This window comes from Haemorhous mexicanus, chromosome 20, assembly GCF_027477595.1.
Source record: "Haemorhous mexicanus isolate bHaeMex1 chromosome 20, bHaeMex1.pri, whole genome shotgun sequence".
Lineage (NCBI taxonomy): Eukaryota > Metazoa > Chordata > Aves > Passeriformes > Fringillidae > Haemorhous > Haemorhous mexicanus.
In genome coordinates, this window is record NC_082360.1 from 11,779,198 (window position 1) to 11,796,227 (window position 17,030).

General features: G+C 64.4%; 1 protein-coding gene across 4 annotated transcripts; it reads left to right on the plus strand.

Moving 5' to 3' along the window:
• Window positions 1-98: 98 nt before the first annotated feature.
• CYTH1 (cytohesin 1) lies at window positions 99-15,802 on the plus strand. 4 transcript variants are annotated; one of them, XM_059864539.1, is made up of 13 exons: window positions 99-195; window positions 8,604-8,686; window positions 9,344-9,408; window positions 10,068-10,134; window positions 10,299-10,417; window positions 10,722-10,802; window positions 10,894-11,006; window positions 11,080-11,228; window positions 11,324-11,436; window positions 13,726-13,804; window positions 13,903-13,974; window positions 14,291-14,445; window positions 14,657-15,802. In XM_059864539.1, the coding sequence occupies exons 1-13, from the start codon at window positions 168-170 to the stop codon at window positions 14,733-14,735; spliced, it is 1,203 nt and encodes a 400-aa protein (XP_059720522.1). In that variant the 5' UTR covers window positions 99-167; the 3' UTR covers window positions 14,736-15,802. The 4 variants fall into 4 exon arrangements, with proteins under 4 accessions (XP_059720522.1, XP_059720523.1, XP_059720526.1 ...); XM_059864540.1 differs by lacking the exon at window positions 99-195 and adding an exon at window positions 5,855-6,244 and having other exon boundaries at window positions 11,324-11,435; window positions 13,728-13,804; XM_059864543.1 differs by lacking the exon at window positions 99-195 and adding an exon at window positions 6,735-6,884.
• Window positions 15,803-17,030: the final 1,228 nt, after the last annotated feature.

The following is a 17,030-nucleotide window of genomic DNA, read 5'->3' on the forward strand; positions in this document are numbered from 1 at the left end:
CCATGGTCGGCTGCGATGGCGAGGGGCGAGCGGCGGGAGGGGGCACGCGGACGGGCGGCAGCGGGCGGGGCCTGCCGGGCTCCGCCCCCCCGGGTCACGTGGTGCCGGCCGTGGCGGCTGCGGCGCGCTCGTCACGCGGGCGGGGCCGGAGCGGCGGCGGCGGCGGGATGGAGGAAGAGGAGGGCGGCGGCTGCGGTCAGTGCGGGCCGGGGGCGGGCGAGGGGCTCTGGGACACCCACCTGGCCCGGGGCGAGGCGCCGGGGTAGTCCGTAATCCCCGCTGGGCGGCGGCGACTCTCCCGGGCGGGGCGCGCTTGGGCCGGGCCGCTCCCAGGTGCAGGACCGGGGGCGGTGGCACCGGGACGGGCGGAGATTCGGCGGCGGCGGGACCCGCGCCCGCAAGTGACAGAGCGGCCTTGGCGGCATCGTGCGGGCGGCGGCGAAGGAAGCGCCTGGCGGAACTGGCACCTGGTGCCCGCCGGCAGCGCGGGGGGCGGGCGCGCCGCGGGACCGCCCTCCCCGGGCCCGCGGAGCTCCGTGGCCCGCTACCCGCACCCATTCCGTCGGCCGCTCCGCTCGCACTTTGCTCCGGTGCTCCGCCGGCACTGCCGAGCTCGGCCCCGCAGAGCTCGGGGCAGGTTGGCCGCGATGTCGCCTGCTGAATGTCACAGCCCCCGGTTCGGGAGCTCCCGGCGTGTGCCCGGAGCCGCTCCCTGGGCGGGCCCCGGGGGCTCAGCGGTTGCAGGGTCTCCCCTTTCATGCCCGTGCATTCTGCCCTCCGTGCCCGCAGAGCGTTCCTTCCTCCTGGTGCTGAGGACGGGACTGGGCAGGGAGACCCTGCCTGTGCCTGGACTGTCCCAGGCAGGTGCCCGTGTGTCGGCAGGTGGTTTTCCTTGGGCGGCGACTTTGCTGAGGGGAGACTGTAGTCTGAGTGACGACTGGGGCCATGCCCCCAGTGCTGGAGCCGTGCTGGTGACCATTCTTCCTGGGGGCAGCTGGTGCCAGCCAAGTGCCACTGCCGGCAGTGCCGGTTCGCGGCCGGTTTCCTGCCCAGCTGTGCGACACGGCCGATTAGGAGCTGCTGTTCCACCCCAGCAGTGACAGTGCTGGGCTGCGAGGACTTCACCGTGTGAGATAAGGAAGGTGCCGGCGGCTGCGGCCTGGCTCGGGTGTTGTCAGATACAACCTATTAGCAGGAGAGCGCGGTGGGGAGTGGTTCTGCCAGCAACCTCTGGTGCTTCCCGGAATCACCTGGAAGACATCCCGGGTCATCTCTCAGCATTAGAAATGTCCCGCTCATCCTGGTGCGGGGGGATGCAGGGAGTGCACAGCTGCCTCCAGCCCCCGCCACTGTCCTTGTGCTGGGGGCAGCACAGCCCACAGCTGCCCTGAAGCCCTTAAGCTGAGTTGGTTTAGCCAAGGACATTCTGCGAGGCTGTAGGGTGGTGGGAGCCGACGGGGAGTCTCTTTCTGGTGGGATTGTGCTGACGCCAGTGTCTGCCCCACGGCTCATGGCCTCTCTTCAGCCGTCTGCCTCGGCAGAGAGCAAATCCCAGGGCGAGCAGCTGGCGGCACAGATGTGTGCTCCCCCTGCTCCTGCCGGGCGTGGGGCTGCATTCCTACCCCCTTCCCCGCATCTCCCCGTGGGGACAGCAGCAAGACTGACCCCATCCCAGAGCGGAACTGACCGGGAGCAGTGGTGTGGCTCAAACGCCTCTGGACCATGGGAAGAGGTGTCCTGGTGGGGAACCATCCTGGCTGCTCCTGCCTTGCTGAGCTGCAGCACCGGTGAGAGGATGTGAGGAGCACAGTCCTGTCCTGGCACCGTGTCCTGAGCTGGGCCCCATCATGGCTCACGCTGGCCCCAGGGAGAGGGGGATTGGGCAGTGCTGGTAATCCCGCTGCACCCAAGGGATTACCGCTCACTCTGGCCTGGGGATTAAGGGATTTCTCTAAGCGGGGTTGATGTAGCCTCCAGCAAAGCAGCTTGTGCCAGGGGGGCCTCGCTGTCTGGGATGGGTGGGCTGTGCAAGGTGTGGGGGATTTCCAAAGAAGGGTGGGCTGCCAGCTCTGCAACAGGCTGGCTGAGGGGCTCCTCACCCAGGTAGTCCCTGCCCTCCTCCCCGCCAGCCTGCAAAGTCCTGTTTTGCCAGTGGGTGCTGGCAGCCCTTTGGTACAGGCTTGGCTGTCCCATGCTGGGACCATGGCATGTCCCTGGGCACCAGGGAACACTGCTGGGGGAGCTGCTGCTGATGCCCCAGCCCTTTCCTTGCACAGTGTGGGGTCAGCCTGGGCAAGTTGGTGGGCCCAGCTTGGGGAGCCACTCTTCCACAGAGCTCAGGGATGGACTCCCAGGTCAGAGGTAGAGAGATAGTGCTGGAGTAGCACCAGGCTTGGAGAACAGAGCCGGGCACTTGGGCAGAGGCAAGTGCAGTTCCTCTCCTGAGGTGTCTGGAGTAGAGAACAATGAGCCCTGCTGCTGACACTTGCAGTCATGTCAGGGCTGTAGCTGTGGTTTGTAAACACCCTACCTTACCTGGACAGGGTGCAAGGACCCAGCCAGGCATCCAGGTCACCCTGTGTGGGAGGTGCTACCTGGCCCTGCCTCATCCCAGTCACAGCACCGACGTGCCTGTGTCACACTGGGGTTTCTCCAGACGCCAGTCCAGGCCCAGGCAGGTGCTTGTACAGCACGTGCCCAGCTCAGCCTCCCCTGTGCCCCTGGCTCCCTTCGCTTGCTCTTTTGCCTCCTGGTGATGTGGTAACCACTCCTCTGGCCCCTGGGAAAGGGGAAGTGGTGTTGAAAGCAGAAGGTCAGTCACATCAGCACTGAGTGCCTGGCTGCCCTGTCAGCTGCCCTTCTCCACTCTCTCCTCCTCTCTCCAGTCACACTGCTCCTGGGATCAGGGACTGCTCCTGCCATCAGGGACTGCTCCTGCCTGCCAGGGTGCCCTTCCTCACTGCCCGCCCTGTCTGGGCTTCTGCCTGCCCTGCTCAAGTTACTCTTGGCTCAGCGATCTCCGTGGATGCAGGGGCGGGTGAGCGGAGCTGTCGAGCTGCTCCTGCCCTGACAGGCCCTGGGGTTTGTTACTCATGGCCATGCCCTGTGCTCAAGATCGCTCTTGCTTTGAGGAAAGGAGCTGTTAGTCCGGTTGGATTTGCTCAGTGCCTGTGGGGTGGGAGGCTGGGAGGGTGTGAGAGTCTGTCCAAAATATCCGAAATATATTGTGCATTTCCCCAGCTCCGCAGCTGTCTCCCAGCCTGAGATCCCAAGGCACGACCTCCGGCTCCTGCTGCAGGAGCCCCCCACACCCCAGGGACACAGCAGAGTGGGCAGTGCCTCTGGGGCTTGACCAGAGGCGTCTGCTCGTGCTGGCACGCAGGGTTGGCTGAGCCTGTCGGGCTGGGTCAGGGCTGGGGCTCGGGCCCTGCACCCCAGGAGCGGGGGCCGTGCTGGCACCCCCACGCTCGCACCGCCGCGCTTCTCTGGGTGCACCTTCCTTCATGCGGCGCTCGTTGCTATGCGACCGCCGGCTCCTGATGCTTAATGCTCTAATACGGAGGGATAAAACCTCTCTAAAAATACCCTGCTGCCGGCCCCCCGCGGGGGCAAGGGGGCTGCCGGGGGGCAGGCAGCCTGGGCAGGGGGCTGCTGGGAAGTTCTGAAACTCCTCGTCCTCCAAGTGGCTTTGAGGCGCCCGCTGTGGCTCCGGCGGTGGCACGGACTGGTGTGCCGGTGCGGCGGGGATTGGCTGGGGCTGGCGCGTGGGCTCCTGCGGCTGGAGCTCCCCTAGCAGAGCCAGAGCCAGCTCCAGACAGAGCCGGGACTGCTCCGGCTCCCCTGCTCGCGCCCTGCCCCAGGCACTGGGGAGCTGCCCTCGGTACTGGCTACCTGCCTAGTACCAGGGAGCCCGTTGCTCGGCCACGCACACCTGTCTGGCCTCTGTGTGCTCCTGCCTGACCTCTGCCTGTCACTACCTTGCCCTGCCGGAGCTGGTGGCATTCTGCGTGGGACCCCCACAGCATGGGGACAGTCAGCGAGCTCTGCGCCTCCAGTTTCCAGGCGTTCCTCTGCCCCTCGGTGGCTGCCAAGGCAGGTAGGCACTGCGTGCCCCCCTCCCCTCCGTGCCGCGGGGTTCCCATCCCCCAGCAGACACGGCGGGGCCCATGGCTCCAGCTCCATATGGCTCTGGCTCCATATGGCTCCTGCTGAAAGCAGCACAGAGTGTCCTCACCATCTCACTGCCTCCTTCCTCTGCCGGCCTTCCCAAGCTCAGGCCTCTGCAAGCAGCGGGCCCCTCGCCTGGCATTGCCCTGGGTGGAGCTGGTGCCGTGCTGGGACAGGGGTTTTGGGGAGCCAGCAGTGGTGGCTGGGAGGTCACAGGCAGCACAGGATGGCCGTGGCAGGTCCTGCCCCAGCCTCTCTACCCTGCCCTGCCCCAGAGGATGCGTGAGCGCTTGGTCACCCTCATCACAACAAGTGCCGGTGGCTACAGAGGGCAGGGTGGCACTCTCCAGAGGGAATTCTGTGTGGGAAAGCCCAGCTCCTGCCACGCTGAAGGGTGTGCTGAAGGTCAGCCTCCTCTGTGACCTGCTGCTGTCTGCTGGCTCGTGCCCAGCTGTGGGACTGGGGAGCTGTGCAGTGGGGCAGGGGGTTGTGGGACCCCCTTGGCCCTAGCCCTGTGGTTGAGCTGGGCTCTGCTCCTCTCAAGGCCTGGCATCATAAGCAGTGCTGGGAGCAGGTGAGGTGCCTGCCTGGCTGCATTCCTTGCACATGCACAGTGTCTGTAGACATGGCTGAGCTGGTGCTCACCCAGCCATGCTGGAGGCTGGGGGTCTGTGCGTGGGAATGTTCCAGCCTTGAGCCACTGGGAGTGAGGTAGTGGCTGTGGACGGGGTTCTTTGGTGGGCTCTGGGTCAGGGAAGCAGGATTAATGGGGTGTTGGGCAGGGCTGCACAAAAGCAGGAGAGTGTCCTGAGCACAGGGTCCAGTAGCCCAGGAGGGCCTGTCCCCAAACCCTCCTCCTGATGCACCTCAGCTGTTGGTGGGGAAGGATGGGGCTGACGCAACCCAGGGTGTGCACATGGTGAAAACAGGATGTGGTGTGAGGAGATAAGCAGGATGTTTCTGGGGGCCCCACGGGACCCCACCAAGGGGTGGAGGTGGTGGCACCCGCAGCAGCATGCAGAGACCCTGGGCTCATCCCCATGGCCTGCCTGACCCCGGGACTGTTGCCCCTCTGGTGTGGTGCAGCGTGGGCCAGCAGCAGGGCTGGCTGCTGTGGTGGCTCGGGGGGCTGAAGGACACCCTGAGGCTTCTGCAGCCCACCCTCCCCTTACTCCATAGCTGGCATTCTGGGTGCTGTGTCTCCATCTCGTGCTGCTGAGCAGGATTTAGCTGAGTCAAGGCAGCCAAAGCCATTGCAGCCTCTCAGGCGACTTGATGGGGACAGGGATGGGGACAGGATGTGCTGGGGTCGCTCCCACTGCAGGCGTGGCCCCACAGCACCCGGACTCACCACACAGGGGTCCTGTGCGGAGCAGTGGGGTCCCTACAGACACCCCATAGCAAGGGGGCAAGACAGTGGGGAACAATATCCCATGGGGGCTGGCATGGCTCCTAGTCCTTCTCCTGGTTCCAGTTCTTGTCCCAGCCAGGTGTGGGAGATGCCGTGGAGCCTGTGGAGGGCAGCGGGCACCGGCGGTCCCCATGGCCAGCACAGGGCCTGGACCTGCAGTGGAGAGGTCTGGCAGAGACGGGGGAGCTGCAGGGCTGGGGGTCCGCTGGGATGCCCGGCTGCTGGAGGGGAAGGGAGGGGAGCCCGGCGCTGCGCACTGAGCTCAAGACATGCCGGGTCGGGTGTCCTGGCAGGCTCCGAGGAAGGAAGGGCCGGGCCGGGCCAGCCCAGGGCCTGCCTGGCCGGGACCCCAGCACAGGGCGTCCCCCGGCCCTGAGCCAGGGAGGGGGAGCAGCCCTGGCGCCCATTTCCCACCCAGCCGGGAGCACAGGAGTTAAGGTGTTGACGGCTCTGGCTCATGGCGGCAGGAACAGGGTGGTGCTGGTGCTGGCTCCTGGCGAGGCCGGGATGACGCCCGAGAGGCCGCCGAGCTCATTGGTACGGGGGCCCTGAGTCACCGCGGAAGCACCGAGGCTGCAGGTGTCCGCACCCAGCACGGCAGCTCGGGCACGGCCAGCGGGGCCGGGGAGGGCCCTGGCACCATGGTGCTCCGGGCAGAGGGACACGGTGAGCCGGGCCGGGGCGCGGGGGGCCGGGCGGGGGTGGCCGCTGGCTCCGTGTGTGCCCCTCTGCCCTCGGGCGGCGCTGGGGCAGAGGGCGAGGCCGGCAGGGCCCTGTGGGGCGGGGCTGCGCTCTGGGCGAGCTGCGGAGGGGCTGCGGTTGCTGCTCCGGGGTGAGCCCCGAGCCCCGTGGACAGATCCTGCTGCTCCGGGACAGGATCCTGCCGGGGGAACCCCCGCCTTCCTGTCCTGGTGGGGAGGCCCGGCCGTGCTGGGATCCTGCAGTGTGGTGGGTCCCTGTGCGACTTCTGTGCCAGTGTCTGTTCCAGCCTCCCATCCCTCGGCACTGCTCTGCCTGCCGCCAGGCTCGCTGGGGCTCGCCAGGGTAGCTGTTGCGCAGAGCTAGGGAAGGGTTAATGCCGCCTTCCTTCCCCAGAAAAGCTCCTGCGTCTGGGGTTTCTCTTCCTCTGGCTGCTGCTGACATGGCTGGGCTGCTTGTCACGAGTGCTCAGCCTCCACCGGGGAGGGACCTTCCGGGGCTCTGGAGCAGCCCTGCCGTCCTGCCCTGCTGCCCTGCAGCGTCTCATCTGCCCCACGCCTGTCCCGGGGCTGCCGGGACCCCGGCTGGAGCCCCTGTCCTCTCCCAGGTGGGCAGGAAGAGGCATTGCTGAGGGCTTTCCTGAGGCCTGGCATGAATTTGGCTTTTCCTGCAGCGCACTGGGGGTCTGGCAGCTGGACAAGAGGGTCCTGCAGCTGGGCAGGAGGGTCCTGTGGCACAGGCAGCAGCCCAGGGATTTGGGGGTTTCTGTGTCTGTACGGGTGTGACACAGCTCATCCCTCCCGCTGTGAGCCTGGGCTTGCCGAGCGCCCTGGGGCCTGGCAGTAGGGGCTGGTGCCGGTGGGAATGGTGAGAATGGCGCTGGGGTGTGCGGAAGGTGCTGGGATGCATCGACACAGCTCTGGTACTGTAAGTAACTTTTAACCTGGTGCCACCACCTGACCTGTCTGGCTCAGGCTTCCCGACATGGGAGACCGAAAGTATTGGGAAGTGTTGGCGTGTCTGAGGGACGGTGTCGCAAGCGGAGGCGCCTGAGCCTTGGCAACAGGGGGCTGTGAAGGAGGAAGCTGATCTGACCCAGAGCAGAGCCGGGGAAGTGCTGAGCTCAGAGATTCAGGGTGCAGGGTCGCCCCGGCAGCTCCCACTGAGGTAGTGCGGGGGGAATCGATGCACAGTTGAGGACAGTGCTGGTCCAAAGGCACGTGGTGGCTTTGGGCCCTGGCGTGGGGCAATGACTGCCCTGGGGACACTCTGGTGAGTCTGGGCTGGCGGCAGCGGTGGCTGTGTACGTGATGGCACGTGGGACCTCAGCGGGTCGGGGGGTAGTGCTTGGGGCAGGGGAGGGTGGTGACAGCTCTATAGACGCCTGTTCCCAGCACCCCAGGGCGGGAGGTGGGAGTGACACAAGAGCTGAGCTGGCAGATCCCGCTGCCACCTCCCTTGGGGACAGCACTCTGGAGGGAAGGTGTTTTGGTGTCCTTGCAGGTGACCTTGGTGCAACGCACAGCTGGCAGAGGTGGGAGACATGAGCATAGTAGGAGGGCTGGGAGCACTCTTGAAGGAGCCAGTGACCTTGGGGACTGGAGGGAACAGGAATGGGATACCTTGTCACTGTGAAGCAAGGAGGTCACATGCCAAGGAGCACTAGGAATGCTCCTGGAGCAAGGGGGACCATGTGGTGGCCCTGGGCAATGGTGTTGGGGAGGGGGTATCTGGCTCCCCAGGGTGACAGGAAGGTGTAGATGTCGTGGTGTGCTGGTGAGGTCTGTCTGGAGGGTGCACCAGCTCCAGGCTCTGCCCCAGAATAATGAATACACTGTAGAGGGAGCTGCAAGGGTGGCCAGGAGCTGGTTGATGTTTGGGGCTGACCTGGCGCAGCAGAACAAGCTGGAGGGCTGCAGGTCGGTGTGGAGCCTGTGCTGCAGGGCACAGCAGAGCTGCCTAGCCATGGGGAGCAGAATGGGCACCCACACCAGCCTGGCTGGGGCAGAGCAGAGGGAAAAGGGACTTGGGGGCCAGCAGGGCTGGCAGAAGCAGTGCTGGAGGTGATGTGGGCGCCCGTGTTGGTTCTCACTCTGCAGCTGCCACAGTCTGAAGGAGCAGATGCCCTTGCCCTCAAATTCCTTTCATGCCATTGGTGCCACTTGGCCTCTGTGTGGGGCTGGGGACGCTGCTCACCAGCCCAGCTCCTTCACCTCCTGCCTCCACCCAGGCCCAGAGTGCTGGCTGGGAGCAGAGACTGTGCCAGAAGCCTGGCAGGCCTGATTGCCCAGAGCACACGTGCTGACCTGTTCGTGTCTCTGCTCAGTGCCCAGTGACCTGACCCCAGAGGAGTGCCAGGAGCTGGAGAACATACGCCGCCGAAAGCAGGAGCTGCTGGCTGACATACAGGTATGATGCCCAGGGACCCACACACTCCCCCTGTCCCTGGGACAGCAGCCTGGCTGGAAGGGTTCCTGGAGCCCCATCCAGCTGCCCCACAGCCCTTCCTCCAAGGGGCACTGGGGACAGGGTCCCAGCTGGGATGTGGTCCCAGGTGGCAGCCAGCCGTCCCTGCCCAGCCAAAGCAGCCATGCCTTTTCCTGTCCCCTGCAGTGCTCCAGGCTGTGCAGTTGTGCCAGTCTGTGCCAGCCCCTGCCTGGCATGGGCAGGGACCATGTATCTGGGCCAGGCCACTGCCCTGGCAAGTGCCTGTGAGGTCGGGGCTCATCTGGGACACTGTCAGTCGTGTCCCTGATTAAGGCAGCAGAGGCTAATTACTGCCATATGCTGGGCATGATCTGAAGGGATTAGGGGTAATTTTGTTAACCTCTGAATCTCTTCCTTCCTGCATGCTGGGAGTGTGGCAGTGCTGCAGGGATTAGCAGTGGGGGGCAGCCAGCCCCACTGCCGGTGCCCTCTGAGCTGGTTCAGCCCCTGGGCAGCGCTTGGGGGTGGGGGGGAGAAGGGAGGGAAGGAAGGAGGGGGAGTGGGGCTGTCTCCAGGGCTAGGAGCTGGAGGGTTTGTGGGGGAGGCTCCTCCTTGTCTCAGTGCCCCCTCTCCCCACAGCGCCTGAAGGATGAGATAGCAGAAGTGACGAATGAGATCGAGAACCTGGGCTCCACGGAGGAGAGGTGAGTCCCAGCACTGTGGAGCCGCCTCGGGCTGTGCAGGAGCCCAGGGCAGCTGAGCCCTGGCTCACGAGTGCTGCTGTGAGCAGCTTTCCCAGGCACTCTGAGCTCCTGGGAGGAGGATTCCAGGATGATCTGCTGCTCCCAAGTCTATTTTTCCAAGGCCCAGCCCCTCTGTCAGCTGCAGCCACTGGCGAGCTTTGTTATTCTGAGCTGGTGCAGTCAGTGCCAGCCGGGATCGGGGGGCCCGGTGGGAGCTGACTCCCAGCATCATTCCCAGTTACCCACTGGGGCATGAAGACTGTCCCCTTCTGCCAGCCCCACTGCTCTCCCCAGAGCCCTGCCACAGCCAGCTTGCCCAAGCCTGCCCGTGTCTGGGTGACCTGACAGGTGCTCTGCCTGCACCCCCTCTGCTCAGGGTGACCCCAAGGACACAGGGTGGCAGCTCCACTCTGTTCTGGGGCCTGGCAGGCCGAGAGCAGCCCCAGGCCATGGTGTGGGGCAGACACAGAGCAATGTGTTGGCTTTGTCTTCTGTGGGTCCAGCCTGGGAGCCTGGGTCCCCTCGGGCCAGGCTGACCCTCCCCACGGTGCACTGCCCCAGGGGCTGCACAGAGGCAGTGGGGCCCGGCCGAGTGCTCAGAGCTGCTTCATGCCTTGCAGGAAAAACATGCAGAGGAACAAGCAGGTGGCCATGGGCAGGAAGAAGTTCAACATGGATCCCAAGAAGGTACTGTGGGATGGGGAGCAGAGCTGGTTACCTGCCTCTGGGGGTGTGCACGGCTCTACCACCTCCCACTCCAGGTTGCTGGGGCTGGGGCAGAGCCAGCAGCCAGGGCAGGGGCTGGCAGGGGCAGCCACAGAGTCCCAAGCACCTCTCTTGCACCCCTCCAGGGCATCCAGTTCTTGATTGAGAATGACCTGCTGAAGAACACGTGTGAGGACATTGCACAGTTCCTGTACAAGGGAGAGGGCCTCAACAAGACAGCCATCGGAGACTACCTGGGCGAGAGGTGCACTGGGCTCGGGTTTCCTGAGGGGCCTGTGGGCTCCTGCCGCCTGAGAGATGGGACAGTGCAGCTCTGAGCTCACAGAGCAGCTCACTGGGGGTGCCCGGGGTGCTGGGGGTATTCGGTTCATGGCTGGCTCTTGCAAGGGGGTGATTCGTGCAGACCGGACCAGGGATCAAGCAGGGGATAACTGCAGCTTCCCCCCATGCATGAGTAGAATCGGGAGAAGGGCAGGGAGAGTGGAGCCACTCAGCAGTCACAGGATTGCTGATCATGCATCCCTGGTGCTCTGGCTTCATTCCCACAGGGATGAGTTCAACATCCAAGTCCTGCATGCCTTTGTGGAGCTGCATGAATTCACGGACCTCAACCTTGTGCAGGCCCTGCGGTGAGTAAGGGGCTGGGAGCCGAGTGTGGCCCATGGAGGGTGCTGGGGACCATGGAGCCCCCAAATCAGCAGCACAGCTCGCTCTCCACAGGCAGTTCCTGTGGAGCTTCCGGCTGCCAGGGGAGGCACAGAAGATTGACCGGATGATGGAGGCCTTTGCCCAGCGGTACTGCCAGTGCAACCCGGGTGTCTTCCAGTCCACAGGTGAGCGCCTGTCCCAGATGGTGTGCCTGCTATCATCCTGCCCCACAGCTGACTTTCCCCTCTGCTCCTGCAGACACCTGCTACGTGCTGTCCTTTGCCATCATCATGCTGAACACGAGCCTGCACAATCCCAACGTGAAGGACAAGCCCACGGCAGAGCGATTCATCGCCATGAACCGCGGCATCAATGACGGGGGGGACCTGCCTGAGGAGCTGCTCCAGGTGAGGGCCAGGGCCAGGCTGCAAAGCTGGCCCAGAGCAGGGCCCACCACGGGGCTGCAGGGCAAAGCAGAGCTGATTCCATGTCATTGTACCAGAATCTGTATGAGAGCATCAAGAATGAGCCCTTCAAAATCCCCGAGGATGATGGCAATGACCTCACCCACACCTTCTTCAACCCCGACCGGGAGGGCTGGCTCCTGAAGCTCGGTGAGTGCCAGCAGCAAGGGAGGGCAGGCTGTCACCAGGGTGCAATGACCCTGGGCTTCCCACACCTTCGCCTGCTGTCCTGGCTCTTCAGAGCATGAGGAGGCTACAGAGACAGGCACAGCCTTCATGTGAAAGGCAGCTGTACATCCAGCCCTCCATCTTCCCTTGGCTGGGCAGCAGGAGCAGACTCAGAGCTGATGAGGCCCTGCAGAGCGGCTGGGTGGGTGTCCTGGGGGATTCTGCCTCTAGGCTGGGCAAGCCCCTGGGGCACAGAGCTGGTACCAGGGTCTGGTGTCAGAGCACAGAGACCTCGAGGCCCTTCAGGTCACCGAGCCGCAGCAGGATGTGGAGCAGGCCCCCGGGAGCAAGCAGCAAGCTGCCCCAGGCTGCGTGTGTCCCCCCTCCATACCACAGACAAGCCCCTGCCTCACCTTCCCACAGCATTACCACCTCGCATCCCGGCTCCACATGCAGGCAGCATGCATGGCATCCCTGCTGCACCGCCCGGCTCCACAGCCGGAGCCTCTGCACCCTGGCTCCTGTGGCTTCTCTTCTTGGCACCTCTGGGGAATCCTCTGCCCGGGTTTAGCAGGGGGAATGGGTGGATTGGGGTCCAGGGGGGCGTTTCCCCAGAGTTCTGCCTGAGGTCAGAACTCCTGGTACATGGCCAGCCCCTTGGGAGGGGTGAGCGAGAGCTGCCTGCTCCCTGCCCGGGTGTGGGGAGGCACAGGACAGCACCAGGCTCTCCTGTCCCTGACTGGAGGGGCCCTGCGCACCCAGGTTCAGGTTGGCACCACTGATGGGGTGGCAGAGAGGTAGCAGAGTGGCTGTGGACCCCAACTGTCTTGGGGGGCAGGGAGGACCCTGCTGGTCAGCCAGGGGGTGGAGAGAGCCAGGCCCTGACCCCAGCAGCCAAGGAGCCCCATCCCACAGAGCCACAGTGAGCCAGGGCAGTCAAGTCCCCACAGCTCTGCCGCTGGCCCAACCCCTCACAGCTTCCCTGCTGCAGCCCGGCCCCACTGACCCGCAGGGCAAGGGGGGGGCTTTGGGATTCCTCTTTTTATTTTTTTCTTTTTTTTTTTTTAATTTTCTTTTCTCCCTCATTTATGTGTTTCCATGATTTTGGCTCTTCCTTTCCTTGCCCCCAACTCCAGGAGGTACGTACCCCTCTTCCCTGCTCTGCTCACACTGCTGGGGCTTCGTTTCCTTTGCGTTTTTAATTGCTGGTGATGAGTCTCATTGCTGCTGCTGTTGCTGCTAACTCCACACACCCGGGGACCTCGCCTGCTGCAGGACAGCCCCTCTCACCTCCAGGCAGGGACGTGGGGTGCCAGCCCTGCCCATGCCATGCATTCCCCAAGGTCTGTGGCCTCCTCTGCCACGCTAGGGGAGGACGGGGTCACAGTGGCACCTTGCCACCCGCCCAGCTGTGCACCACCATGTCCGCAGACAGCTCAGCCTGGCCAGTGGGTCCTTGCCTCCAGTGACACAAGGGATGGGGACAGGTTTTGGGTCTCCTCAGGAGAGGCCCCAGCCTTGCACGGGTGGTTAGGGCGTGCCAAGTGGCTGGAGCTGGACGGGATCTGTCTGCGTGGTGCCCTGTGCTCAGGACTCTCAGCAGTCCCCATGAGGCACCAGCACTGCTCCAATGCCTGCACCCCAAGGTGTCAGGGAGCATTGGTGCTGGCCCTCAGAACTGCTCTGGGGCAGGGACAGGGGTGGGCTGCCAGCTGGCACAGGGCAGCAGGGGCCACAGGGCCTTCCTGGTAGGGGAAGGAGATGAGCAGGAACCCCAGTGTAACATGGTGGCTCCTGGTGTCCCTGCCGGATCCAGCCTGCAAGGGTGGCTGCTCGTCCTGCATTCAGCACTGCTGCAGTGGCTGCGCTGGAGGGGAGCTGGGCCCGGGTGGGGGGAGCAGGGCAGCTTCTCCCGCTGTGCTGGCAGCTGTGCAGCTCGGCCGTGGCCTTGGGTCTGCCTTGCCCGGGGTCCAGGATAAGCAGGACCGTGGCCAGGGTGGACAGAAAGTCCCCGTGTGCTCCCCGGGAGCTGCCTGGCCGCAGTTTCCTCTAGCTGTGCTGAATCTGTGTTTGGGTGGGAGCGGTCCCGCCCTCGCCTCCATCCTCATCCGTGCGCTTCCTGCTCGGGTGGGTGCGGTGTGCGCTGCCTGCTGCTGCTGCCCGCCGCTGCCTGCCTCTGCTTGGCTCTGTGTGTCCGCCGGGGCTGCGCTGCTGGAGCCCGTGTGCCCGGCCCGCTGGGCAGGGCTGTGCCCGACTGGCCCTCTCTGCTCCCAGGAGGCAGGGTGAAGACGTGGAAGCGGCGCTGGTTCATCCTGACGGACAACTGCCTTTACTACTTCGAGTACACGACGGTGAGTGGGCTCCTGCAGGGTGAGCTGGGCTGGGGCAGAGAAGGGGCTGCGCTGCGGGTGTCCCGCCCCACAGCTAAACATCTGCTTGGCTGCACCAGGATAAGGAGCCCCGTGGCATCATCCCCCTGGAGAACCTGAGCATCCGTGAGGTGGAGGACTCAAAGAAGCCCGTGAGTGCTGTGGCAGTGTCCTTTGGGGTTTGGGGGCAGCTTTGGCTTGGGCAGGAAAAGCTGGGAGGTGTTGCAGCACCCCAAGATGTCCCCAGGAGGGGCAGGGGGCCCCAGAGCGGTTACTGCCTTACCAAAGTGGGGCTGGTCACCACAGGGGCTCATGTGGGGACAGGGGGTTGACAGTCACAGTGTGTCATTCCTCTCTGCCCTGCTGGGGTGGCTGTGCCAGGGTGTGTGGCTCTGCTTTGTCCTTCCCAGTCTAGGCTCCCCTTTGGAAATGGGGGCTGTGTCTGAGTGGTCTCTCCCTCCCGCCCAGAACTGCTTTGAGCTCTACATCCCTGACAACAAGGACCAGGTGATCAAGGCCTGCAAGACAGAGGCAGACGGGCGTGTGGTGGAGGGGAACCACACGGTGTATCGCATCTCTGCCCCCACGCCTGAGGAGAAGGAGGAGTGGATCAAGTGCATCAAGTGAGTGCTTGGAGGGGCATGGCACTGGGCAGGGGCACAGCAGGGACCTGCCTGCTGTCCTGAAGGGGACAGTGCTTCCCAGGGCATCCTGCAAAGATGGGGGAGGAAAGCTTCCCCAGGGATATAAAGGGACCTGCCTAGGGCCAGGCCAGGCAGGTGGCACCCATCCCTGCAGCAGCTTGGCCTGACCCAGCCCTTGTTCCCCTGCCAGGGCTGCCATCAGCCGGGACCCCTTCTACGAGATGCTGGCTGCCAGGAAGAAGAAGGTCTCCTCCACCAAGAGGCACTAGCAGCCAGACTGGCCCTGCAAGGCCAGCCCAAGTGTTCCCCTGTCATGGGGGCATGTGGGATGGGGGCCACGCTGCACGCTGGCCCTTGAGGCCCAGGGCCCAGCTTCAGCTTAGCCATTTCTTAACTGTGGGGGGAGGGAAGGGGCACGGGCATCTCAGTGACTCTAGCCCCCCATCACTGCCTCATCACCTGACAGCGTCCTCACAGGCTCAGGCTGGAACACGGCACCCCTGGTAGCCCTGGTCTCAGCACCACGGGCACCCTCCCTGCCTCTGACCCCCAGCAGGCCTGTGGCCACATGGCACTGGGTCCCCCCAGCACCCGTGTCCAGACGCTCTTGGGGTGGCAGGTGGCAGCTGTTGGTGAGCAGCTGGCGGTTTTGGGGTGCCACAGGTGCTGGGGTGCAGGGTGTCAGCCCCAGGGGGCCCTGCAGAGATACAGATCCTGGCCCTCGTTGTAGCGGGCCTGGGTCTGTTCTGGGCGTCCCCACGCTGCTGCCTTGGACCCTCCCAGCCACCCCCTGTGCTGGAATGGTCCCCAGACACAGGAGGGACGAAGGGCAGGGGCTGGTGCTGAGCAGTGGTGCCATGCAGGGCGGGGGTGTGCCCTCACCCAGCTGTGGGAGCTGCAGCTCGGATGTGGCAGCGCTCGGTGGCATTGCCCCAGCACATCCTTGTGCCATGGCCTCGTGCCAGGGTGGCATGGTGCCATGGTGGAGCCTGCCCTCAGGATGGCTGCTGCTGGGGGTCTGGCTGGGTGGGGCCTGTGGCCCCAGCTCTCTGCCTCACAGTTGCCTGTGTCTTGTCCTGTCCCCATCCCCACGCACGGTCTGGAGGCACCTGGATCAGTATTAGTCTATTTATCAGAGGTGTAAATACTCCTGTATAGTTTTCTCCTTGTAGATTATTTTGTATGTGGGTGGTTCAGTGCAGAGGCCTCACAGGAGTGGGGCGGGTGGGCAGGATTTTTTATTCTAACCTTTTTTTTTTTTTTTTTTTTTAATTTGCCATGGCCTTGTAAACTAGTGCTGAAGATCAGCAACAAATAAATACTTGCACCACGCTTCCCTTGGCCTCCTGTACTCTGTGCAGCTTGGGGTGGGCAGGAGTCCCCTGGCACTGTCAGCCCGTGCCCTGTGCCCAGCCTTGTACTGGGCTCACGCTTCTCCCAGCCCGAGGTCGTGATGTGCTGGGGGTGTTTGTGAGCCTTGTGCCTTCACCAGCTGCCCCTGGCCACCAGGGCAGTGCCTGGGGTGCCTCACTGCAGAACATGGGGCAGTGTGTTCTCTTCCAGGCTGGGACAGCTCTTGGTCCTGCAGCCTGCTGCAGGCACCAAGCTTAGCTGGGCAGGGCTGTGGTCACTCACAGCAGAGGAGTGACCCTGTGGAGGACCTGGGACAGTGGGGACAGGGGGTACCCTCGGGTACCATGTTCTGCACCAGGCTGGGGGCTGCATACCCAGCTGGTGCCAGGTGTGACTGGGATCAAAGCCAAACTGGGGCTGAGGGCAAGTTGGGAGTGCCAAGCCTGTGCCAGCTGTGTTGGTGCCATCAGGCTGGAGGTGGTTGTCCAGTCAGACACCCTTGTACCATGGGAGGGATCTGCCAGAGCATTCCCTGCTGTAGTCCCTGCCCATCCTGTGCCTCGGGTGGGGCAGCCTTTGGCACTGCAGCCTTTGGCACTGCAACCTGAGTCTGGCCAGGGTGGGCAAACAGCCCTTGCTGAGGGATGGAGCGGTGGGGTGTGCAGGGGGCAGGGCAGCCCCGCAGTTGGGCTGGTGCCCGTTGGGCTGGTGCCAGGGTCGGTTGGGGCAGACTGTCAGTTGAACTGCTGGCAGTGCCAGGTGGGGTGCAGACAGTGCCTGGAGGCTGTTGGAGGCTTGAGGAGTGCAACAGGGAAGCAGCAGAGTAAGATTGGGGTGAGCCAGGGCAGGGATTGGGCCAGGCAGGGATGGGGCAGGTCAGGAATGGGGCAGGTCGGGGGGCAATAGGGCCGGGTGGTGATGGGGCAGGTCAGGGGACAATAGGGCCGGGTGGTGATGGGGCAGGTCAGGGGGCAATAGGGCCGGGTGGTGATGGGGCAGGTCAGGGGACAATAGGGCCGGGTGGTGATGGGGCAGGTCGGGGGGCAATAGGGCCGGGTGGTGATGGGGCAGGTCAGGGGGCAATAGGGCCGGGTGGTGATGGGGCAGGTCAGGGGACAATAGGGCCGGGTGGTGATGGGGCAGGTCGGGGGACAATAGGGCCGGGTGGTGATGGGGCAGGTCAGGGGGCAATAGGGCCAGGTAGGGATGGG

Bases quoted from the DNA above. Each gene is read 5' to 3' on its own strand.
- CYTH1 (XM_059864539.1), top strand. From the start codon at position 168: ATGGAGGAAGAGGAGGGCGGCGGCTGCG. The intron at 196-8,603 runs GTCAGTGCGGGC...GTCTCTGCTCAG, and splicing joins AGAGGAGGGCGGCGGCTGCG to TGCCCAGTGACCTGACCCCA. The intron at 11,437-13,725 runs TGAGTGCCAGCA...CTCTCTGCTCCC, and splicing joins GGCTGGCTCCTGAAGCTCGG to AGGAGGCAGGGTGAAGACGT.